We start from the raw sequence: 25,885 nt of genomic DNA on the forward strand, positions 1-25,885 counted from the left end.
CTTTCTTTCTGGGTACCCATATGGCCTTCATCACCATAGTATCCGAAGGCCATCATATAAAGTTGCCTGTACTTTTTGTTAACAGAAGTGCAGATTTATTAGAGAGACCATGAATAGTGGACGCTCATTGCCAATACTCAAATAAATAAATTGCGGCTTTATTTTTCATGTTAAATTCGGATGATACTGATCTGAAACAGGGCCGCCCAGAGGATTCAGGGGGCCTGGGGCAAAGTGGGGGAGCTGAGGCGCTTGTACTCACTCGGCGGCGTTCTGGGTCTTTGGCGGCATTTTGGTGGTGGGGGGCCCTTCAGTCGCTCTGCATCTTTGGCAGCACTGAAGGGGGCCCCGCCTCTGAAATGCTGCCGTAGACCTGGACCGCCGCTGGGCCACGGCTCGCAGGGCCCGGGGCAAATTGCCCCACTTGCACCCCTACCCCCTCGGGCGGCCCTGATCTGAAGTAATCAGTTACAGTCATTTTTCCCTTCCCCAACTGTCCTCCTTTCCCAAAGAATGGGGCACTCACACTGATATCTAAAGTCAAAAATACATTTTTCTGAAGTCAGATTTAACATTTTTGTATTAGAGTCCCATCACCTTCATTATTCACCTAATTCACACAAATGGGAAAATTGACAGGAAAAATGACCATGTGGTTAAATCACTGGACTGTGATGAGGGAGACCTGGGTTTAATGGCCCCAGCTCTGCTATTAACTCTGCATGTGCCCTTGGACAAATCACTTAAGAATAATATTTTAAAGAGTGCCTGAAGTTCACATTTTTAAACGTATTTAGGCCTTGCTTTATTCAACATTGCAATGCCTAAATACCTTTTTGAAAATTTTACCTTTAATCTCTCTGCCTCAGTTCCTTATCTGTAAAATGGGAACAACAATGCTGCCTTTCACTCACTCTTTCTTCAGCATGCCTACTTAGATGGTAAACTCTTTATGGGGGGGGTCTGTCTCTTACAATTTACTTATACAGCACCTAGCACAGTGGGGCCCCGATTTCAGTTGCAGCATCTAGAAGCTACTGTAATATAATTAATGATACAATACAGCTATAGCTATCCCTCAGCAGCTATACTATTATGAGACTCTTGGCTGAACTGCGAATAAGGTATTCACATTATGGACAGAACTGCCACAAATGATGACAGGTCTGGCATTATTTTACCAGTGAAATCCCTGAAATATCAGAAGAGACTGCTGAGTACAACAGATGTCCCCACCTCCATCCCCAAAACTGCTGTGCTCTTTCTGTACATATTGACCACTCTTGAGTTGTATTAGTGCTGGTTCCTTTATCTCCATGGGACATAGTCCAAATAATAATGATAATGATGAGCTGGGTCTCTGTCCTCATTTCTATTTGGATTTTGAAAGGGTTACCCAGGAGTAAGTGACAGTAAAATGTGGCCAAGTAGATTACAAATATTTGGGTCTGATTCTCTTTTGCCCTGTCCGTTGTGTAGGTTTTTATGCCTGTGAAAAGTGGCCATAAGGAGTTACAATTTTGATTTGCAAATGCAAGGCAGTGGAGAATCAGGCACTAATTTCAATTTAATATTGGTTTGGGGCATTCAGCATGAAACAAGGATATAAAGAGATGAATGCTTAATCGAGAATAGCAACATTTAACAAAATAAAACAAACCATTGTTATACTGACATTTTACCAGGAAACTGATGTAAAGCTGCAATAATGCAGTGGTGAATCAGGCCCTCGTTGTAGAAAAGAAACAGACGTAGGTTACTAACCCTGACAAAGCTAGCTGGAAACCAGGCTTCCTTGTCTTCATTTCTTCCCCACCACCAGTCTTTGTTGGAAGCTTCAAGGACTCTGATGACATCCCCAGCTTTAAAGCCTAGCTCTTGATCATCCATAGTCACATGGTCCCACAGTGCCTCTGCATAGACCATGCTGCCGTCACTTATCAGCTGAAATGTATGGCGGGGGGGAAAGTTGGTGAAGGACAAAAGCTCAGCAAAGACCAATCTGTAGACTGCTAGAAAACTAAACAGGTTATAATTAAACAAAAAGGAGATAAATAAATATAATCTGTTTCAGGATGAGCTAAGTATTTTGAGAAATCTGTCCTTGTATAATTATCTGTCTGAGAAATTAGATAATGCAGCAAGAAGGTCTGGATCCCAGACTCCCAAGCTTGAGTACAGTTATATAAAACACATGAGGCATCATCACTTTAGCCAAAAGGTTAGACATATTGGAATGTATCCTCCACTTACCTCATTAATTGCTAGCTGTTCCCCTCCAGGCTGCAGGTATCTAGGGCTGGGTTGGCAGAGCTCCTCATAACTGTAATCCTCCTCACTACCATTGTCATCAACTAAGGCAGAAGATTCAGTTCCACCATCTGTAACAACTAAAACAATAGTGACAGGCTTGAAACAGAGTAATTTGGTTTAATCAAAGCCTTCTCGGAAAAGCAAACATACAAAAACAATTTAATAAAAAATGTGAACATAAAACTACCAATAGGTGAAGGCAAAACCCCTTAGAAAGTGCCTTTGCTCTTGAAAGTATAACAACAACGCGTCTAGGGAGTGATTTTCTTCTCATTTACACACCCATACAAATCAGGAATAACCTCACTGAAGCAAACAGAGCTACAAAGAAGTAGACCTGGATGTAAACCATTAAAATTTTTGGGCCTGTGTCACCCAGGTAGCTAGATAGTTTCCTGCAGGGGTCCCTGGTTCAGGGGAAAGAACTTAGGTCCAGATTTTAAAAGGTATTTAGGTGTTGCTGAGCTCAGGATTCCAATGCCTAACCTATTTAGGAGCCTGGGTTCGTCTACACTACACTACCCGGATCGGCGGGTAGTGACTGATCTATCGGGGATTGATTTATTGCATCTCAACTAGATGTGATAAATCAATCCCCGAATGCAATCCCCGTCGACTCCGGAATTCCACCGCTGCAAGAGGCGAAAGCAGAGTCGACAGGGGAGCGGCAGCCGTTGATCCTGTGCCGCGAGGACGCGAAGTAAGTCAATCTAAGTTGATCTGAGATACATCGACTTCAGCTATGCTATTCTCGTAGCTGAAGTTGCGTATCTTAGATCGATCTACCCCCCCCCCCCCCTCAATGTAGACCAGGCCTAAGTTAATTTTCAAACGAGGTTTAGGCACTTAGGAGCCTCAATCCCATTGACTGTCAAAAACAATTTAGGCTCATAAGTGCCTAAGTCTCTTTTGAGAATGACACTTAGGCATTGCAATTCTGAGCACAGCAATGCCTAAATACCCTTAAAAATCTGGGCCCTAATCTTTATACAACTCTTTGGCAGATGGTCACGGGCAGCAGGCATAATAGGATAGGTTAGTCTCCCCTAACCCAGGCCGTGGCCCCACCCATACTCCGCCCCGAAGCCCCACTCTCAATCTCCCTTCCCCTGAAGCCAGAAGGGACTAGTGTTACCAACTTTCTAATTGCAGAAAATCGAACACCCTTGCCCTGACCCCTGCCCCACCCTGAGGCCACGCCTCTGTCCCACCCCTTCTCTGAGGCCCCGCTCCTGCTCACTCCATCTTCCCTCCCTCCGTTGCTCACTCTCCCCCACCCTTGCTCATTCGCTCATTTTCACTGGGTTGGGGCACAGGGGGATGCAGGGGGGGATGTGAGGGCTCTGTCTGGGGGGTGTGGATTCTGAGGTGGGGCCGGGAATGAGGGGTTTGGGATACAGGAGGGGGCTCAGGGCTGGGGCAGGGTGTTGGGGTGCGGGAGGGATTGCGGCGCACGCTCTGGGTAGCACTTACCTCAGCCAGATTCTGGAAGCAGCCAGCATGTCCCTCTGGCTCCTTGGTGAATGGACGGCCATGGGGCTCTGCACACTGACCATGCCTGCAGATGCTGCCCCCTGCAGCTCCCATTGGCCGCAGTTCCCAGCCAATGGGAGCTGTGGAGCCAGCACTCGGGGGAGGGGGGGGAGCAGCACGCAGAGTCCTGTGGCCACCCCTTCACCTAGGAGTCGGAGGGACATGCTGGCCACTTCCGGGAGCCACGCGGAGCTGGGTAGGGAGCCTGCCAGCCCTGCTGCACTGGCAGCACTGCCAACCATAATTTTAATGGCCTGGTCAGTGGTGCTGACCGGAGCCACAAGGGTCCCTTTTCGACTGGGTGTTCTGGTTGAAAACTGGACACCTGGCAACACTAGCCGGTGCTCGGACTCGCCTGGGGATCAGTGCTTGGGCTGGCCAGTGGCCCGGGCAGCTGAGGCAGGCAGGCCGGTGCTCGGGCCGACCGGCACAGCTAGGGTGGGCTGCCCAGTGGCCGCAAGATGCTAGGGCGGGTGGGCTGGGGCTTCTCTGGCCCTGGTGCGGGAAGGGCTAGGCTCAGGGCTCCAGCGGGAGGGATGGAACGGGCAGGGCCTTGGGAAGAAGGGGCAGGGCCCGGGTAGCCTCCCCAAAGAGGAAATTCATGCACTGCCCTTGCAGATGGCCTGCAGTGTAATCCTGCATGGAGTAGGCTATGAAGTGGTAAAAAGCAGAGAGTAGAACTAGGCGGGAAATGGTTTTCCTAGCCTATTAAAATTTTCAAGATTCAAAAAAAATTTCCCCAATCAAGCGATTTTGATTTTTTTTTAAAAAAATTTTTGTGAAAAAAGGTAGAAGAGATGGGGAGATTACAGCACTCACGTGGAACCTGGGAGAGTCGGGTTCAAGTCCCTGCTCTGCCAGATTTGGAAGAGGGACTTGAACCTGACTCTCACACTTCCCAGGTAAGTGACCTAACCAGCAGGCTATTGGCTATTCTAGGTTGGATGTCTCCCTCTCTAACTCTTGTTTTGACCAGAAATTCCATCTTGAAGCTGAAAAACCTCCCCAGCAAAACTTTTGTCAAAAATTATACATTTCCACAAAAAAATTTTTTTGACAAATCAGCATATTTTGACAAAAAGCCAGTCAGCCAAAAAATTCCCAACCACCTCTACCAGAGAGGCTTGCCTTGCTTTTTGGATCCCATGCAGATGGTCTGTACAGTGTAACCCATAGGTTTTCATTTCAGTATAGATAGCCCTGTCTACATTAGTGCTTACACTTGCATCCTTGCAAGCATTTCCACTTATATGGATGCTAATTTTTCAAGAGTAATCAAGGCCATAGGATGCAGAGGTCAGTTAAAACATTTACCTTGTGGCTTTCTTTCTTTAGAAGGGCACAATTTTGCCCTTAGTCTTGACATAAAACAACACAGTTATTCTACCCACCACAAAACATTTTAAAATACACATTTATAATAATGTCTCATAGAGCTAATCCAGGAGGCTGCAAAATTCCTATCAAAAAAAGTTGAGATCTCTCAGCCATAGGGTTACAAATCTGAAAACTAATAGAACTATATATTTTAAAAGTGGTATCATTTAAAACTCACTGACATTGCTTTCCTGAAAATCTGTAAATAAATAATATATAAAAATCAGCTTCCAGCCTCAAATCTGAAGTGTTAAATTTCATCCTGGATTTCATTTTTACAGCTGCATTGTAATGTCAATACTGACAACTGGTTTGTTGCAGCAAAAATAGTAGACATAAATACTCTAAAACATTTAACTAAAGATGAAAAAGGAGTGTAATTTTTGGGCTGGTAACTGCTCATTATTCCTTACCAGTCAAGAGGCTTCCATTGCCTTGGTAGCTAGATTTTAAAAAACAACCAGTCACTTACTCTCTGTATCCATTCCTCTAATGTTTACCGGCAGGACTAAATATTTTACAGATGGGATGGGTATCCCCGTGGCTCTAATGGATTGCAAAAACTTAAGACAATGCGAGCCTGATTCTGATCTCTATCCAGCTTTCCATTGGTATAACTCTGTTTGCAGTGGAGTTTACCTTATTTACAACAACATGAATGTGATCAGAAACAAGCCTAGTGACACTAACACTTGATAATTTTAAATCAGAAACATTACAGAGAATAAGAAGAGTGAACCTTCTACTCACACATACCCATCTGAAGGCTCTCCAGACTCCAAAATCGTGCCATTTCCCCCCTGGCTACCATGCTGCTGTCAAAAACAACATACAGAGTAGGGGCTTGGCCTTTAATAGGTGAAGCTTAGTCCTAAAAGATTCACAGAGAACCAGGAACGCTTAGAGCCTTTGAGCTACTGAAAATTCAGAAACAGCTTATTCATTGCTTTGAGCTTCTGTATGTGCATATCAGGCCGGAGCCTACTTAGAAACTGACAGCTCATTCACTGTTCCCGTATAGCTGTGGGTTTAGTGGATCAGTGACATCATGGGGTACCCTTAGGGAGGAAGTTACAGAAAAGAAACAAAACCTGTATACACAGTGTTCATTGATAATGTACTTACAGTCTACTGCACTGTAGCTAATGACACTGCAATGAAGAATGTTTTTCAGTCCTGTCAGTGCCAGAGAGTGTATTTGCTACTTTTCATTAAAGCAGCTAAATGTGAATTAGAGTTTTAATCTAAATTCAAAGGATACATCTCTTTTACTCCAAGTCACAGGAAAAGGCTATTAGGAGTTACAATTTCACAGGAAAAGGCTATTAGGAGTTACAATTGTAGAAATTCTTCTACAATTTCTTCAATATTGTACATATTGGAAGACATATGCAAAAATATGTCTTCCAATACTGCTTTGCATAAGATTGTACATTTATGATATTATTCCAAAATGTAATGTGTAGGTATAACTATACACCCAAAGGTATTTTTCACACAGTTCTTAAATGCTGTTGTTACTTCACAACTAAACTGTGGTATATTTGTTTGGTTACAAGCGACTATCACTACATTATAACCCAAATTCTAATCAGCAGTCAATTGCTCTGAGGGGTTATGGGGCAGAGGAGGCGTTCCTTCACTCAGGCCGCAGCCTCACTGTAACTCTACCACGGAGTAGAGAAGGAAGGACGCGAATAGCCACTTAGCTCTGTCTCCACTCATTCCATAGCCCACTTCAGCAATGACCCCACCAACCCTCTCATGTCAGAGCACAGGGGATGCTATGGAGATTAGCATCTATCACCCCAGCATCATGCTCCCCTTTGCATAGGGGAATTGCATCGGTTCTAGAGGCAAGGGCAGGATTTGCCCCTGCAGTCAAATCATGTACTCTTCAACAACCTGCATTTGTACTAATTTTTTGAAAACTGGTATAAAAAGATAATCCTGAATTAATTTTAAAAGAAGTCATGGCGCTATATGTCTGTGGATGGGACTCAGAATTACTGATTCTCTATATGGAAACAACGTTGTTTAGCTATGCCAGTCCTTTTACTAGGGGCTGGTTTCTCTAGTAAGATGCTCAGAAAACCACCAAGGGACTTTGCATACAGCATATCACAACACCCACAGAAATCACATGGTTTCCTATTGTACCATCTCAGGGAGAGAATGAAATGCCAAACTTATAACACAATATTAATGACGTTTAATTATTAAAATCCAGGATCTGCTGCATTTTGAAGGCAACCAGTGGACATGAAAAATACAGCTCTCCCTTCTGAATCATTGAACTGCATCATAATTCCCTGCTGAGAACAGACTTGCTGAATAATCACAGTTACAATAAGCTACCATATATTATGAAAAGCACATATACAATACAGTTGCAAGGTGTCTTGCAATACAAATCAGTAAACAACTAAAACATGAGTCATCCATAGAAAATTCCTTTGCTTAAGTCATAAAAAGCCCCCAACCCGGGGATCTGCATCAACGACTGAAGAATACACACTGAACAAGCGCTGTCCAGACAAAATCCTAAAACTATAACAAAACAGATTCACCCCTTTGAATTACTCTATCACACCTCTGAGAATGTGAGTAGGCAGGTGAAAAAGGAATAGCATAAAATATGGACAAAAAAATTAAGTTAAGATGGTTAGATCTCACTACATTGAAAACTCCTTTCAGTGGTGACTCAAGGGACCAACAAATATCTGTTTGTTAATTATGGTAGCTGTCTAATATCACGTGGCCTTGGCCTGTTTGAAGTCAATAGTGAACTCTCATTGATTTCAACGTGACCAGCATTTGCCCCAAAAAGTTCTGTATGTCTTTGTGGTCCCAGCCCCATGCTAAGCAAGGCAGCCAAAATATCACATGAATTATTGTGGGCCAGTTGCTTGTTGCACAAGAGGACTGGAGGAAGGGGGAAAGGAAGGGAATGAGGAAGCACAAATAACTGAGGACACAATCAGACATGTAGAAATCTAAATGACATCAACTGCATCCATAAATAAATGCAGTCACAAAAAGAGAGGCCAAAATGAGGCATCCCTTACAATAAGAACACAATTCTGCACCAGCACCTCAGCAGGGCTCGCAGGGTTCTAGGCCATGTATATGAACATGCTAAACGGGGCGGCTCCAGGCACCAGCATGCCAAGCGCGTGCCTGGGGCAGCAAGCCATGGGGGGCGCTCTGCCAGTTGCCGCAAAGATGGCAGGCAGGTTGCCTTCGGTGACATGCCTGTGGAGGGTCCGCTGGTCCCACGGATTCGGCGGACCTCCCAAAGGCGTGCTGCTGAATCCGCGGGACCAGGGATCTCCTGCAGGCAAGCCGCCAAAAGCAGCCTGCCTGCCGTGCTTGGGACGGCAAAATACCTAGAGCCGCCCCTGATGCTGAACATAGGTCCAGCCACATTCCACCTCTTTTCAAGTTGTAACAACTGTACAGTTTACACAGCTCCTTCTTTCCTAGGAAGAAAGAAGAAACATCAATACTGCTCAGAAGTTGTTGCTTCAATATAAAAATCAAAACCTAATCTCAGGCTTTGGGCCTTAGAATCAGGTTTTTCCAGGGTAGGATTTCTCATAGACTCAGGTCTACTTCAGAGCTCTGTCTACACTAACAGGTTAGATCAAATTTAGCTGCATTAGATCAATTTTATAAGCAATGCGTCTACACAACTAACACTGTTCCGTCGACCTAAAGGGCTCTTAAAATCAACTGCTGTACTCCTCCCTGACGAGGGAGGTAGTGCTAAGATTGACCTTGCTGGGTTGAATTTGGGGTAGTGCAGATGCAATTTGACAGTAGTGGCCTCTGGGAGCTATCCCAGAGTGCTCCAATGTGATCGCTCTGGACAGCACTTTGAACTCCGATGCACTAGCCAGGTACACAGGAAAAGCCCTGGGAACATTTTAATTTCATTTCCTGATTGGTCAGAGCCACTGACAGGGGAGGCAAAAGGGGCAATGATGTTAAAGTGCTGCCATGGCACTTTAACGTCATTGCCCTTCCCCACCCTCCTCCCAAGGCTGCTGATGGGAGGGGGGTGAAAGGGCAGCTGCCCCAGGGCTGGCGATTTAAAAGGGCCCGGGGCTCCTGACTACCGCAGCAGAGCAGGTGGCGAGGGCCAGGCAGCGTGGATAGGCTGGCTGGGGTAGGCAGAGCCCCCAGCTCCGCATCCCTTCCACCTGAGACCCTGCCCCTTCGGTGGGCCAGAACCACCCCCGTACCAGTAAGAATTTATTATTACTTTCACCCCTGACTATATCTATAATTTTACATTAGGTAACACAAAATAAAACTTTCCTGTAACTAAGAAAAAAATAGCTATATTGCTCTTGCTGTCTCCTAATATTCCACCCACTTGCCGTCAGGGCTTTGATTTAGAAAGCTATTCATGTATGACTTTTGTAGTTATAACTAGTTTGCTAACGTAATATCTAGGTATGACCAGCATTGCTTTGATTTCACTCCTTTCCCAAATGACAGAAATCCTTACTTTCATAATCTGTTACCCTCAAACATTTCTATTTATGAAACTTTGGATATACTAAAGCTAAAATAACAAAGAAGAAATTAATCTGAGGTAGCTATATTTGTTAGCCAATGCTATTTTTCCAAAGATGAAACAGAAAGCATAACTTTGCTCAGTGAGAAGTCCTACTGGAATCAATGGGATTACTCATGGAGAGAGGTACTACTTAATCATTTCAATTGGGCTATAAATTCTTCTGCACTTAGAACTGTCTCCAATATTGTAATATTTATACACACACAGTCTCAATACTACAGCCAGTAATTCCCAAATTGTGGTCCGTGGAGCACCTGCTAGTGATCGGAGGAGAACTGGCTGGTCCCATTTCTAGCTGTGAAATTACACTACAAGAGGCTAAAGGTACCTTGAATACTTACCTATTATTACTTTTCCATCTCAGTGATTGTCTTCTGTGGATTTTAGCATGCAGTATGTAAATACCCTGATAGCTAAAATAATGTATTTGTGGATTAAGGGTCTTCCTTCCTTGGAATTTAGATAAAGTTGCATGATCTAGTTAACAATTCGACTTGGAACTGGTATGAATTTGCAACAAATACAGGCTCCTGAAAAGTTATTTGATTAATGCTCTTAATTTTTAACAAAGAAACACTGAAAGTGCTATTTGATAAGATCTTCCACTTCAGTCACAGTAGATCCTGATTTCAACACTACTTACTCCATGTATATATGGAGCAGTACAGTGAAGGTTGCAAGTGGCTTTACAGCAGCTATTCTTTAGAATGCTGAAGTGAAGAATGCACTTTGACTTTTTAGGCCTTTGATAATGAAAAATGAGTAAAATTGCTCAGCGGATGTTCTCTGGTATCTGAAAGAAGACAGATGGTATTGACCAAGCTTCTTTTTAACATCTCCTGACAATTAATGATTTATGAGATGATACTATTGTTCTTGCTATCAGCTTGCGATAATGTGGCAAGTAAGTGCTAATGATAAGTAGAACTGGAGAATAAATGTAAGGGACAAATCAAAAGGACATTAAAAGACACTGTTTCAAAAAGGCATTTGATTTTACAGTCCTTTCTAAGGATTTGTACTTCACATAAAACTGGATAAATGTCATGGGCTACATTCATTCTTGGGTAAGTAGGTGCAACTCCCATACAAATCTCTGGGACAAATCCTTTGGTGATTAACTTTACTAGCTAGCGGCAGCAGCAGCAGGGCTCTGGTGCTGCAGCGCTGCAAGCAGCGGCGCGCTATTAAAGCGCCAGTGTAGAGTCAGCCCCAGCAGCGGCGCGGCGGCTCCCAGCGTCCGCTATTCCCAGGGAGGGAGGCGGAGGCGGGGACAGGCGCTGGGAGTCTCCCAGCGCTGGGGCAGTTTTAGCTTCTAAGCGCTGCCCGCCGGGAGCGCTGCCGCGGCAGCGCTTTGAAATGCAAGTGTAGCCAAAGCCTTAGAGTTTTTCTACATTGGAAATTAATCTGAATTAACTAAAGGTGTGAATTTAAAGTCCTTAGTTAAAGTTCATTAAATCCCTCTTTGAACACTCTCTAACAGCAGTTGCCACTTGACTTCTGAATGAGAGCCTTCACACAAAGGCTTAGTGTGCTTTAATGGACTTTAAATTCACACCTTAAGGGCATGTCTTCACTAGCAACATTAAAGCGCTGGCCATGGCTGTGGTGGGAGGGATAGCTCAGTGGTTTGAGCATTGGCCTGCTAAACCCAGGGTTGTGAGTTCAATCCTTGAGGGGGCCACTTAAGAATCTGGGGCAAAATCAGTACTTGGTCCTGCTAGTGAAGGCAGGGGGCTGGACTCAAAGACCTTTCAGGGTCCCTTCCAGCTCTCTGAAATAGATAGAGACATACACCTATTTAAAAAAACCACCTCCACAAGGGGAATAGCTCCCTACACTGGCACTTTACAGCGCTGAAACTTGTAGCACTTTGGGGTGTGTTTCTTCAGTGTAGACATGCCCTTAGTTAATGCAGCAAGCCTTCAGAGAGCAGTAGGGAGTACATGGATTGAAATATGAGTACAAATAGTAAAGGGGAGCAACTTGAATCAATTTAACATTCAGTGGGTGTGCATCAAGTGTAACTTGAGCATAGCAGGACAAGCACTAACAAGAAGGTATAAAAATAAAGCAGCTTCATCATAAGCTACTTTACCATTTACATCCTATGTGTAGTTTACACCCACCACCCAAGGCACTGATGAATTGGCCCAGTCTCTCCATTTTTGTAACACATTTGGTTTGTAACCCCTTAAAAAGACCTGTAAAACTTACCATTAGATGATCTCATTTGCTGCCTCCGTCCCACTCGATCCAGGCCTATGGGGGTGCTTTGTGAAAAGGTGAAGGGCCGGAACCTGGCTGAAACAGCTTTATATGGGGGAACTTGGTGGGCTGGAACAGGTGGCCGTGTTATTGGCTACAGAGAGAAAAAAGAAAATCCATTATTATTAGTAGTAAAAGCTACCAGGAAGCCAAAGACAGCTACAGGTATGAAACTGGGTTTCCTTACACTCTCAAGCTGACTATATGGACACTAAGAACCCCTAGTTCAAGCAGTCATTAAATTGATTGAGCATCACATTCCATACACAATATTATGGTAAATATCTTATAGCATTAAGGTTCTCTGTTATATTAAAAACTCCATAACCTTCTGTTACGTTTAGTGACACTGTATATTCTGCTTTATAGTCTTCACTCCATAATATTCCATGTCTAAATGCTCTAGTAGCTAACATCTCAGAATAGTTTACTGTAATGTCAGCCAACTGTAAATATGTAACAGAATGGAAATACTGAAAGGAAAGAAAGACTAGAAATTATACAACCAGGTGTGTTAATTTCCCAGAATGTTGTTCGAGATAAATATCCTGCTGCTGAGGAACATACTTTATAGTTACACCAAAAAAAGACTCTTAAACCTGATTTTTTTCTTAGAGCTTGTCTGCATGGTCCCTGGACTACAGGGGTGTGAACTGAAGTGTGGCACTGTCACTGCCCTGTGTAGACCCTGCTAGCATGAACTAAAATGTATCTAGATCACATTAATGTAGTCCTGTTTGAAACGGGTCTACATTAACGTAAATTAGGCACCTTTTAGCTTCTCCTGCCAACCGACACAGCTACTGCCATTCACAAAGGTAGTTTTATGATGTCGACTGGTGAACTCTCTCCTTTCAGTATAGCGGCTACGCGAGCGATCTTACAGAAGTGCAGATGCATCAGTACAGCTGTGCCGCTGTAAGCTCACTAGTATAGACATGGCCTTAGTCTCTTAATTGTTTTCCTCTTAGGCTTGTAAATTAAGCATATAGAAACACCAGATCCTTTCTATGAACTATTTGTTGACCCACTAGTATGACTGATTTACTATTGCTTGAAAGCTTTTTCCCCGACACGAAGTTGTCAGACAAAACAAAATGAGTTAACAGCACTTTTTTCACATTCCACTGATGTTCAACACTTTCAAAAAAAAAAAATCTGCTACATGAAAATTAGGCTTTAAAAGCTCTTTATGAAATAGTTCTGATGTGTTCCTCAATCATAAGTATTTTTCATACATTTTAACTAGCAATTTAACTACCAAACACCAGACTGAAAAATGTCTTGATATATTTTAATATGATCTAATTATTATTTCATTTTTTACAAATTATTTTCTCCTATGGCATATGAATATCTCAGAACTGCACTACTAAACTAAAGCAAGAAAAGCAACTCCAAATTGTTCCATAACAAACACCCAATATCCTCAATGCCAATTACTTTTAATGTATTTATTCCTGGTCAATTATAATTTAATCGTTAAAGTCTTGATCCTGATCCCTTTGTAGGCAACAGAAGAACTGCCATTGAACTTCAATGGGAGTAGGATTGAGACCTAAATGTCCATTGTTATGGACCTACCATGGAAGTACCTACCATGGAAGTTGTCCCATATTTTTGGTCTTAACTCCAAAAACAATGTATTTGTTTAACCCCATCTTTGTGGCAGCAAAGCTACAATTAAAAAAACCTACTCTGTTCTTTGGCTCTTCAAGAGGAAAGCACTGATCTGTTTCCAGTGGGAAACAGGTGAGGTTATTTTTAAGTAAGTTGCACCCTGTAGCAAAGACTGGTTTTTAAAAAAATGACAATATATTGCTGAAATCCCTTGAGGTAAGTCTCAAAAAGTACAGGACACCTTTCAAGGTAGGTTGGACTTAAAGCCCTAACAGTATTAAAGAGCACCTCTTGAAAACCAGCTATTATTTATTCACAATTCATGAAGGCATAGATTTGATAATAATGCTAAGGGCTCATGTGAACACAAAGTTAAGTATTTAATTAACTAAATTAAACAATATAGATGTTTTATTAGGGACTGCAGCATTGGTCTGTACACAGACAAAACTTTCATTGATTTCAGTCCATTTTGCTGGAAAAGAGTGCAGCCTCGAGGATCCAGCTATTTTTGATCAGGAAAATGTAAAGGACAACTGTATTATATTACACAGCGAAAGAATTAGACTACATTAGAATATCCATGTTAAAAAAATAGTTTTCACAGGAAACTCTGAAAAACCTGTCATTGTTTTAGCATTCCTATTCAGGGAGTGGGATCATTGTTTCTTTTTAGTGGGGGCTTTGCTTTTAATGACACTGCATTGAATTTCCCAGCATGAGGTAGAGTCTCATGAGGACAATTAAGACTAAGAGCAATCAGGTCTCTCTAACAACTTCAAAGTACTTTTAAAGGAAATGCTATATTTTTTTCCCCGTGTTCAATCAATTTAGCAATTGCTTGAACCAGGGGTTCTCAAACTTTTTTGTTACATGGAGAACATGTTAACAGAGAGAATGCATTGTGGCTAGGACTTGAGACCAAAGTTCTCTTTCTATCTGTAGAACATGTACAACTAAGCAGGCTTCTTTTCACTGCCTCAACTCAGTGCTGTAGATTACCTCTAGGGGAGAGAGGGGTGCTTTCATTTCCCAAATTTATTCATTCCTTGACCTCTTAGCACAGCCAATGAAGGCTCTAGTTCAAGTAGTTACTCCTGGGGGCATTCTGCACCAAAAAATTCTGTGCCAAAAAAAAAAAAAATTCTGCACACAGTATTTTAAAATTCTGAAATTCTGCAAATTTTATTTGTCAAAATAACATCATATAATCATGCCAGTTTCAATTATTTTGGTAATTTATTTCAAAATACTTGTCTACAAGTATGTCTGTAACAATACAGAAAAAAAATCCCCCCAGGAGTAGAAAGTTAAAGAAACCCCTATCACAACCCAGTTCCTATTTCTCTGCCTCCTTCCACTCCTTCGAAGCCCAGGGATCCAGAGGCAGAAACAGCCTGATGATCAGTCCCAGGCTTGCATGGAGTTTCCTGTGCACCGCCCACTCCTTCCCTCAGGACATGCTGGGATCTGCAGCTTCAGGAACCTAGTAGCCCTCTCCCCCTCCCCATGTAGTGTCTTCATGTGCGAGCTGGGCTCTGCTGGGTCCAGCAGACCCTAGTGGCAGCCAACAGCACTGCAGCCCATTTTCTGGAGGGAAAGAAAATTCTACCCGCACAACGTTAGTTTCTGCAAAATTCTGCATTGCACAGTCGTGCAGAATTCCCCAAGGAATAAAGTAGTGTATGTTTTTCCTGTGTGAATACCTGTCAATTAGAAACTGGACTGAGACCACTAATTTCTCACAAGCTACCCAAGTGCTGTCAGCTTATATCAATTTTGGTTAGCTGCTGCTCATAAGCATATTTAAGCAAAAGAGATTGAACCTGAGCCACAGCCCATTAAAGTCAATGGAAAGACTCCATTTCATGTTAGCAAATCCCTGAGACATCCAATCTGGGATCCTGGTCTGTTCTACAATGTTTTTGAATGGATTATCCATTTAACTATACGTGTGCTAATACCAAGCAGTTCACACCCATAGCTTTTTAAGAGGATCGGTTTCAAAGGATTATGAAATTTATTGTATTTATAATATTATTTGTATGCACTTCTCACTTGAATCCTACATCCTGTGATTGTAGACTAATAAAAAATACATGTGACCTTATCATAGACAAATAAGCATTTTTAAACTGCTACTGGAAATAACGTCCCAAGAAAGAAAGAGGGTTAGTTTACAATGCAAGCAAGATTATTCAAAAGTCAATATCTTATGTTATGGGTTTTTTTACAAAAAATTAGAGTCAAGGAAAGCGAAACAAAGTATGTGATGTCAGCTTGGAAAAAGAGAAGAAAGGAAATGTCCACTCTATTTTCTAGCTTGAAGATAAAGGCAAGGAAGTGGAAGAGTCTTTTGTAGTTTGCAGAGAGCACATCTTATATCTTACTTGTGTCAGCAGATCTTCTATTTCTTCTGTCTGGCTGTTCCCATAGAAACTGACCCCACCTATTACAGAGATGGGTCTTCGTTTTCGCCCTCTTTGCAGACCTACTGTACTACTGATTTGAGGTGTAGACTCCACAGAAGCCAATCCAGGCTGACTTTCACCATCTACACAGTCTGTTTTCTGAGACTCCACTGCAACTGAATCTTCTGGTATTGAGAAACTCCTGATTGCCAACTGACCATAGTCTGAGAGTGGCCTTGGCCGAGATCTTTTTCCAGAGCTCCATCTTCTGGGAGTGAACTTTTGTGCATCTGTCCTCTCTTCATCCTGGGATGGGGACATCCTCCACTGGTCATCAATAACAACCTTTTTAAAGGTGAACAAGTCAAATAAGCCACAGCAGTTTCAGATACAGAAAGATTTAAAATACATTTTTCATATGGCATATGGTTTAACTTGCTATAAAAGTGTTACAGCACCATAAACAACACCATATTATAATAAATGAAACTGTCACTTGAGGAAGAAATTAAATACATAACTTTGCCACAGAGGTATTACACTGTATGTAATGGCTAACAATGATCCATAATCATAAGCACAAATTAGGCAAATGAGCATTGCTAACAACATTAGTATGATTGGATTTTTATCTTCCCAGTGGCAACAGATCCCGACATAAATACCGAATTTGCTGAACAAATAGCCTGAAAATAATGTCTGCACAGAAAATATGATACACGGTATTCTCTTTTTAAGAAGAGCTTTATGCAAACATTTAACAGAAATGTATTATTCTGCTCTATTTTCCTTTCACAATGAAAAGAGGTAACACTGCAGGCAACTAACAAGGGTAGCTGTGAACTGGTCAACTGAGCACTGAGTCAGGGAATCAGGGGAACTGAGCTCTAGTCCTGTAGCTCTACAAGGGACTTAGTCTGTGACAATGGACAAGTCATAGGATCTACTGCTTCAGTCTCTAAAATGAAGATAGCCATGCTTACCCCCTTTTCAAAAGTGTTGTAGATCTGCTGGTACTATGCGTACAGATTGTTAATTACTTTCATGAACAGTGAATTTCAGACAGTTTCATTGTGACTTAGTGTGGGCTTTGGTTCATCACTTCCACAAGGCCAAAGCATGGATGCTTGAAAGGGAAATCTGAAATAATGTATTTATCCATTTAGAACAATTTACATCTATATAAAATGTAATTGCTAAGATCAACTCACTGAAAATAATGACATTGCACACTATGGGCCCCCAGGGCAGTGTGCAGGGGAGCAACCCATGGGAATTGCATAGAAAAGGGATGTGGAGTTGAATGGAGGAGAAAAGGCTGCTCAGCTGCTTGCTCATCTACAGTACATAGCCACAGGCATCCTCTGTGCTGCAGCTTAGCACAGGGCAAAATCTGCATGCATTTGGGGTGGTGAACTGTGGAAGAATTTGTAGGGCATGTGGTCTGTGTGTTTTTCTCTTAGTAGAAGTGGTCTTAGCTTACATTGCAAAGTCATTTGTGGGTTAACGTAGCAGTTTTTTGGCATTAAGTTCTGCTCTGTGACACCTCCAAAGACAAGCACAAGATGCGTATACAGGTAGTCAAAAATAGAGAACTAACTGCAGGCCAGCACATCCACCTGCCACACCACCAATACTGGGTGGGAAGGAAGCTTGGTAGGTGCATAGAGGGATGTCAGCTCTAGAGAACTGCAGGATTCAGTTCAGTGTCCTTAGCTTCTTTCCCTTGGCCTTTGTGTCTTAGTAAGGGAACCATGTGGCAGAACAGCAGCCTCTCCAATTCAACAGAATTTTGTAGGTATATTTTCCCAGCCCACAGATTTTTACACCAAAGGGAATAACTTGGCCCTATATTATGGTCTTTGTGTGGTCAACCAAGGCTGCTTCAATGAAACCATCTTTGACCCATGGCGGAGCCAATGGATTGTAACAGAGATTTCAGTTCCTTGTGTCATGATAAATGCAGAACAGAAACTCTTTTAAAGCAGCTTTAATAGTACACGAGAACCAGAAAAGTTATGAATCTGCTACAAATGGCATAATGCTCTGTAGCAGAGAAACAACTTAACTTTTTAAACAATTTTGACTGAGAACCAAAAGAGAAAGAAAGAGAAGGAAAATAGTGTCCCTGGGCTGGCAACCAACTTGGATGGATGCCTGATGAGATTTCAAACAGCTGAATTAGAAAGCTCTTTAAAAAAAAGACAGGCTATAATGAATCATTGCTGAGCTAGCAGACCCAGCTGTAATAACTCAAACATACCACAAGCTTGTGCTGTTTGCTTTCGCTTCATTCCTTCCTTCCTCTCTTTCCTCCAGCCCATTTTTTATTATAGCTTGCATTACAATTTAGAAAATGGGTGCTCTCTTCTCAGTGCTTCTAAATAACAAATATTTCAGCCTGCCATATTACATTTATGCTAACGTTAAAAAATTAGAAATGACACATTCAGCAAACAAGAAAAGCACTTAAGATACAATATTTGGTTATCAGTTAGAGCAGGGCACCATCACATTTCAGCCATTTTCTATTGCTGGAATTGTATATATTCACAGAACATGCACAATCTGTGTCTGCCCACCTTTTTGGAAGGCCACCATCATTAAGCAGCCAATTTTTGTTGGTCCTTTGAGTGCATGATTGTGTGCAATAATTTTAGGTACTAGAAGGAATTGTTCCTTGTGGTCTAAATATTTAATCTGATTATTGTAATAAGAGGGGGGAATCAATACAGGTAACATTCTGCACTAAATTATTCCACTGACAATATAAAATGTATTATTATAAATAGAGCAAATAGGTAAACTATGAATTCTATTGCAACTTCTGTAGAGAACAAATAAAACTGATCTTAAACAAATCTATAGATTCTAGCTAATGGCTAGTACTCTAACTGGTGTAAATAAGGTTAGCTCCACTGAAGTCAATGGAGCTATGTCAGTTTGCACCAGCTGAGGAGCTGGCATTTAAAAACTACTCCTCTGATAGCAGCAGCAGAACACAGATTTAAATAAGATCCTAGAAAGACCTACCTTAGGGTCTGACACGGGTAATGGAGCTCCACATACACACTGAGAGAGCAGGGAGTTGACTCGAGTCATTCTATATTTTTGTTTTACTTTTTTTTTCCTTAGAGAAAAATACAGCTGAACAGACCTGCAGTGCAACTAGTAAGGCAAAGCTTTCATTCCATGACCTTGTACTTTTAGACTAAGGAAAGGACACGTCACATATCATCTCCTAATCTAACTGGTGTAAATAAGGTTAGCTGTTCACACTCCCATCTTGGGCAATAAACCTGTGCAAACAGACTGTTCACCATTTGCAGCACTCCACCTAAAGTACAGTAGCAGATCCATATAGTAGTGCTTAATTTCTGTTTTCCAATACATGATGCTAAAGTATGTCTATTTTTAGGCCTAGATATGTAATCGATAACATAAAGCACTGATGCAACAAAGAACATAATCCTCCCAAAACCAAAATCATAATCTCACTCCCATTAGTGATCAGTTACTTGCTAAGTAGTCCCACTGATGTCAGAGGACTCATACAAGCAATTGCTCACCAGTGGGATTAAAGGGTTCATTATCTAGCAGGCAGCCCCAATCCTGCAAGCATATAAGTATGAGTGTGACTTGTGACATCAGTGGGATAACTCAGATGTGTGCAGTATGTATAGGACTCAAGCCATTGGGCCCCAGTCCTGATCTCATTTACATTGGTGTAACTCAACTGACTTCAAAGGTGTTACTCCTGCTTTATACTGGTATAAGTGAGATCAGATCCACATACATTACTATCATCAGCATTTGTAAAGAGCACTACAGGTGTGCATACTGCTTCATGTAGGGTGAAAATCACCTTTGTGCAGTGAGTCCGGCACACACCTGTGCACCATTTCAGTATAACTTAAACCACCACCACCTTTGGATGAATTTCAACACTCCAGGGGAATTAAAGGTCTCACTAAGGATGGATCCACACCGGAGTATCCAAAATTATCCTACTGTTGATCTAGTTCTAAAGCAGGTCTATTAATGCTAGCAATGGGGAATCAGTAGTGTTTTATAGTGTACTAGTGTAGAGAAGGCTCAAGGCTTTTGTCCTTGCCCAGAGCAGCTCTACATCACATAACGATAAGAACACTGGCAGTCGCTCTACACTAGCGCTCACGGCTAGCACCAGTGGAGAAAGCTAATGTTGGGGAAATTTCAGAAAATCCCCAAAGCAGGCACAGCTTGAGGGAGACCTTAACTCCTTGGAGTGCTGAAGTTTCACCTTCCTACAAAGTTTAAAAACAAAATGTCTTAAAAAGAAAATTAGAGAGTTAGGCTGAAAGATCTGTTCTTGTACAGCAAATACTGTATTCAAATCTGTCCACTCTTCCCTTCCCTCATCACATCACGTACATCTAAAATTAAACTCTTTGGGGCCTTATATTTCTCTTTACACTGTCAAGTCCCCAGGATTCTTCCAAGCACTGTAAAGGATAATAAAAAAAACAAACAAACATAATCACTGTTCAAGCAGAGCTCTAGTTATTTGCACTAAAGTGGGAGAATAAAAGTTGTCTGGGGAATTAAACAATACTCGTAACACTCCATTTATTTATTTTTTATATTTCCATAGTTTTGATTTTTTTTCACCATGACAGCATCCCTAAAAACGCATCATCCTACTTGAACAGTTGCTAAATCAGAGCCATTACTTTCTATGACTATGTAATATCTCACTGTTAACCTCTTGTCTGTGAGCTGGCTGATCTCACAGGCAGGAGGCAAGCTACAGCAGTTCCATAGTTAGGACCTCACTTACCAATGCCAAGCCAATGTATAACTCTACTGACTTAAGTGGAGTTATTACTGCTATAAGTATTAGTATCAGTGTAAACAAGATCAGCATCAGACGTTTAGCAGCTTAAATCTTAGTTCAGCTTTTATAGCTAGATAAGGACCAGTTCTTCAGTCATTCTTTAGGCCTCGTCTACAGTTAAAAGTTAGGTTGACATAGCTACATCAGCCAGGGGTGTGAAAAAAAACCCATCCCTAAGCACCATTGCTATGCCGACCTAACCCCCAATGTAGATGCAGTTATGTTGACAGAAGAATGTTTCTGTCAATGTAGCTACCATCACTCGGGGAGGCAGTGGTCCTACACTGACAGAAAAAAACCCTTCAGTCAGTGTAGGCTGTATCTATATTACAGGGTTATGCCAGTTTAGCTACGGCACCCTACCAACGCCAGTGTAGTCTTCGTAGTGCAGACATACCCTTGGACAAAACTAGTGACTTCATACATTCAGTCCCACGCTTTGTCTTCTGTGGGAGTTTTGCCCAAATGAGTCCTCTGCTGCCAGATCTGTTGGTGTGATAGAAAGAACTGATCTACTCCTAAAAGATTTACCAGTATAACTGTCTTTTAGGGGTGTTGCCAGTAAAAGACCTACTGTAGACACAGTTGTACTGATATAAAAGTGCCTTATAGCCACACAGCTTATTCCTGGAGAGGAAAATGCTATAGTATAAGCACTTGTATACCAGTATAATTGTGTCCATAAGCCCTGAGAACATCAGCAAAGGTCTTTGCTGTTACCAGATACGATATTGTGGGGAAGCAGCTAGCTTCCTATTCTCGGAAAGATTAGCCTTTCTTCAATCTTGCTTCAGGTATCATCAGAGTATAAGTTGATTCTCTTTTAAAGTCAACATTAGTAGTTCCATCAGGATCCAATTTATTACTCAAATTTCAAGGTGTATCTCTGAATTCATTCCCCTTATACTCCATAGCTATTTCTCACTAGAGTATTGAATTAACAGCTCTCAATCTAATCTGTCTGGCTCCACAAAGAAACTTTCACAGCGTTCCATTTCAGTATCTCCAAATTTTCACATTTGCTCCATGCTGCACTGCTGAAGTAAGCACTGGCTAACACTCTCTTAGGCAATGTCTACAGTAGAGACCTTACAGTGGAATAGCTGTACTGATGCAGCTACAGCACTGTACGATCTCTCATGTAGCCATTCTATGCTGACAGGAGAGCTCTCACATTGACATAATTAAACCACCCCCAATGAGCAGCAGTAGCTATGTTGGCAGGAGAAGCTTTCCCACCAACACAGCGCTGTGAACACTACCACTTATGTCATTCAGGGGAGTGGCTTTTTTCACATCCCTGAGCGACATAAGTTTTGCCAACATAAATGGTAGTGTAGACATGGCCTTAGATGTTTCAAACTCTGCCTCTTTCATTTTCCAATTTACTCTTACTTTGATTCCCACGCACATGTAGCTATTCTTTGTACCTTCTAAAATATTGCTGTTTGTGTTGATGAATGTGCGGAGGTTTACAAAGCTAATCAAATGGCACTGTAACGGGGTACACTCACCTCTCGTGAGTGCCCCCTTGGCTGAGTGTGTGTGCCTGTACACTCTCTCTCTCTCAGAGTGTCCCTGCTATGGGATCGGGCAGTGCCCCAGGGCTCCCGCCCTGGAGACAATGTATTCGCCCTCTGGGGCGTCCTGGTTACAGCTCTCCAGCTGGGCCACTATAGTTCAGTTCCCCCTCTGGGGTGTTTCAATGTCCAGGCCACTTCCTCCAGTGGCTAATAGGGGCGGGGGAGAGGAGGGACCCAAGCCTGCCCACTACTCCCAACCCAGGGACCCTGTAGGTAGCAGCCATCTGCTTTGTCCCTTTAATTATGTCACATGGCTTCTCTAATTCCCTGGGGCACTTCCTCGCAGCTCTGCGCCATCTTCACTCTTAGCTCTTGGCCTCGTCCTAATGGAGTCTCAGCAACCAGCTCAAAGCTCCTTCTCGTTCTCCCTGGCTTCTGGCAGCGCTGCCCTGTCCAAGGTTCTGTAGCTCTGTCAGCCAGCCACACCCCAGCCACACTTCTACAGCTCCAGCAAGGAACTGAACTCCATCTGGCGGCCTTGCAGCTCTTCTTATACTAGGCTGCTGGGCCCTGATTGGCTGGATCCCACACAGCCCCTCTAGGCAGTTTGGAGACCCTCTCCGCTGCCCTTTTTTGGGGTGGGAGGTGGCAGGGCATGAGGCCTCCAGCAGGGGGCCTCAGAGAGTCTGATATACCCCATCACAGGTAGTATTAATTGTCAAAGGAAAATTGGCTCTGTCTTCAACTGTTTTTCTAGTTGTCAGTCATGGTAGCATGAAAGTAAATAAATACCTTTAATGTTAGAATATAAGGACATAAGAATGGTCATACTGGGTCAGACCAATGGCCCATCTAGCCCAGTATCCTGTCTTCCAACAGTGGCCAATGCCAGATACTTCAAAGAGAATGAACAGAACAGGACAATTATCAAGTGATTCGTCCCCTACTATCTAGTCTCAGCTTCTTGCAATCAGAGCCTAAGGGACACCCAGCACTTGGGGTTGCATCCCTGCCCATCTTGGCTATTGATGGACCTATCCTCCAGGAACTTACCTTATTCTTTTTTGAACCCAGTTACTCGTTTAGCCTTCACAACATCCTCTGGCAATGAGTTCCACAGGTTGATGGCATTGTGTGAAGAAGTACTTCCCTTCATTTTAAACCTGCTGCCTTGTAACAAGACAGAATCCTCCTGTACGCCATCTTATATGACCTGGAGTCATGCTACAAGCAGCCTGTCTCAGTTTCTCATCTTGGACTATTCAAATAAAACTTCACACAGGCTTTATGTGGTCAAAAATACCCCTCCTTGAGGACTGGGTTTTTTTCATATAAAATTAACTCCACACAGAACTTAAAATCCCAGAACAAAGTCCATCCAAAAGTCCACACAAAACAAAAGTTTCTCTTCCTCCTCCCAGGTGTTCCTGCCTGGGGCCTTTCCTGCTTTGGCAGGCCACTCCCAGGCCCGATTCTCTGCTAGAGCCCACTCACTTCTAGCACTCTCTGATCCTTGATCATTCCCCACATCTTCCTGGTGCCCTTTACAGGGGAATCACTTGTCCTTCATCAGGCCCCATCAGGTTGCTAACACAGCACACTCCTTAGTAATCAAGGTTGACCAGCTGCAGGCCTTCCAGCCTTACAGGCATGCCACCCTGTTACAGTCCCTCAAGTCTGTAGGTAGAACAAGAAGTGTACAGTATATCCTATATGGCCTAATCAGTTACAAACTAATTTACAAGTTATAATGGACAGGGCCTTTAGCCATAGTATTTTCATTGAAAACGTTATTTAAAAATAAACATAATCAGCATTCTTTTTCTAACTTTCAGGGAAACTAGAGATAAAAATCTAATAATGCCTATGTAAAAAAAATATATTAATTTCTGATGGCAACTTATAAGCAGGTTTAGTAAGCTAAATTGAAGATAAAACTGCTGACTGAGAGTGAGTGAGAAACAGATGAGAGCAGTTTGAGACGTTTCAGAACTGAATGTTTTCACTGAAAACTTGCAGTAGATAATCCATCACATCCTCACATATATGACAAAAGGCTCAAGGCAGACACTCAAATAGCGTACAAACCAACAGAAAGAAAAAACAAATGTTTTTTTATGTAGCTACCTGATTATTCTGATAACTTAAATAAAAATTTTAGCGTGTATTTAGTAATGTGTGAAAACGTATGGACCTTCTTATTCCCACAAACCCATTGTTATAATTGCTGACTATTTAAGGACTCAATGTTCCTGTGGAGTCTGAGAGCTGACAAATACTAAGAAGTCAATAGTAATGTCAGAATAGGTTTTACAAACCATATGCCCCGGCACAATGTACATGAGCACGTGGGAACAACATGGTCATAAATAATTTTATCATCTACACTTAACACTGTAAAAGGCCAGATAAAGTATCTCCACCCAGTTAAATTATAGGAGCTAACCTTTGCTCTTTCTCTTGTTGCTAAACAGTGGCAGGAAACTTTAGCTGAAGCTCACACACATAACTGCTTGTTAAGGTCATAAAGGTCATTTTATATTTGATAGATATGATCAATATTTTATTTACAAGGCAGTAAAGGGTCACAGATATAATCAAACTGACTACTGTGAAGGTTTTCCATGTCAGAAAACACAAAGCTGCTGCATTCTTTCAAAATTTCAGGAGCAACAATCATTCCTACAATGAGCCTGGAGTGATACCAGTGTGCAATAACTCACAGTTGACTAGGTCTGGAAGACAGACTATTTTCAATAGATTTTAGTGTAGGCATAGTCAATATACCAATTGTTACCACACAGATGAATATATTTTACTTTACACAGAAACAACAACAATCAAGATTTTGTTTGCATCTTTTACCATGACTTAATCATCCGCATTAAACATTCCATTTCATACATAGGATAAAAGTGTTCAGGTTTTCCTTATGGTTAAATGCAACTCCCACAAGCATATCCTTTCTCCCCCCTCCCAACTCTTCACCACCAATACTGTCATTTAAAACAAGGCTTTTAAAGCACTGGAATCAGGGCCTCTGAGAGTGGGTTCGGGCCTGGTGAGAAAAATTTTTCAGGCTCCCCAGCAAGGGCGGACTGGCTAAACAGGGTCGATGAAGCCAGGCCCCGGGCCCCCCTCCAGACCGCCAGGCACCAGTAATTTGCACCAGCTTCCCCTCCTCTCGTCAGCCCTGATTGTAATTAAATCATTCTTTCCCAGGAAGTGCAATCAATAGTAAATGATAATTATGTGATTTAATCAAATTCTACTCTTAGGGTTTGTCTACCTTAAAAATGTTTTGCACCGGTTTAATTGCTAATTATGCCTATGAAACCTCAGTGAAGAAAATGGGGTTGCATGCAGTGTTTAATAT

At 42.2% G+C, this 25,885-nt stretch overlaps 1 protein-coding gene across 16 annotated transcripts in view; it reads right to left on the minus strand.

Moving 5' to 3' along the window:
- SPATA13 (spermatogenesis associated 13) overlaps positions 1–25,885 on the minus strand; it is a 110,770-nt gene that overhangs the window by 24,938 nt on the left and 59,947 nt on the right. For 13 of the 16 annotated variants that reach the window (XM_039496110.1, XM_039496032.1, XM_039496100.1 and 10 more), the window contains 4 exons: positions 16,090–16,455; positions 12,029–12,173; positions 2,254–2,390; positions 1,765–1,944 (listed from right to left, as the gene is read on the minus strand). In XM_039496110.1, coding sequence (XP_039352044.1) covers positions 1,765–1,944; positions 2,254–2,390; positions 12,029–12,173; positions 16,090–16,431 — 804 coding nt within the window. In that variant the 5' untranslated portion in view covers positions 16,432–16,455. Of the gene's footprint in view, positions 1–1,764; positions 1,945–2,253; positions 2,391–3,786; positions 3,844–5,979; positions 6,119–12,028; positions 12,174–16,089; positions 16,456–25,885 lie in introns of those variants that run through there. The other 3 variants (XM_039496113.1, XM_039496121.1, XM_039496091.1) reach the window with 3 other exon arrangements.

The sequence above is a fragment of the Mauremys reevesii genome, linkage group 1, assembly GCF_016161935.1.
Source record: "Mauremys reevesii isolate NIE-2019 linkage group 1, ASM1616193v1, whole genome shotgun sequence".
Classification (NCBI taxonomy): domain Eukaryota; kingdom Metazoa; phylum Chordata; order Testudines; family Geoemydidae; genus Mauremys; species Mauremys reevesii.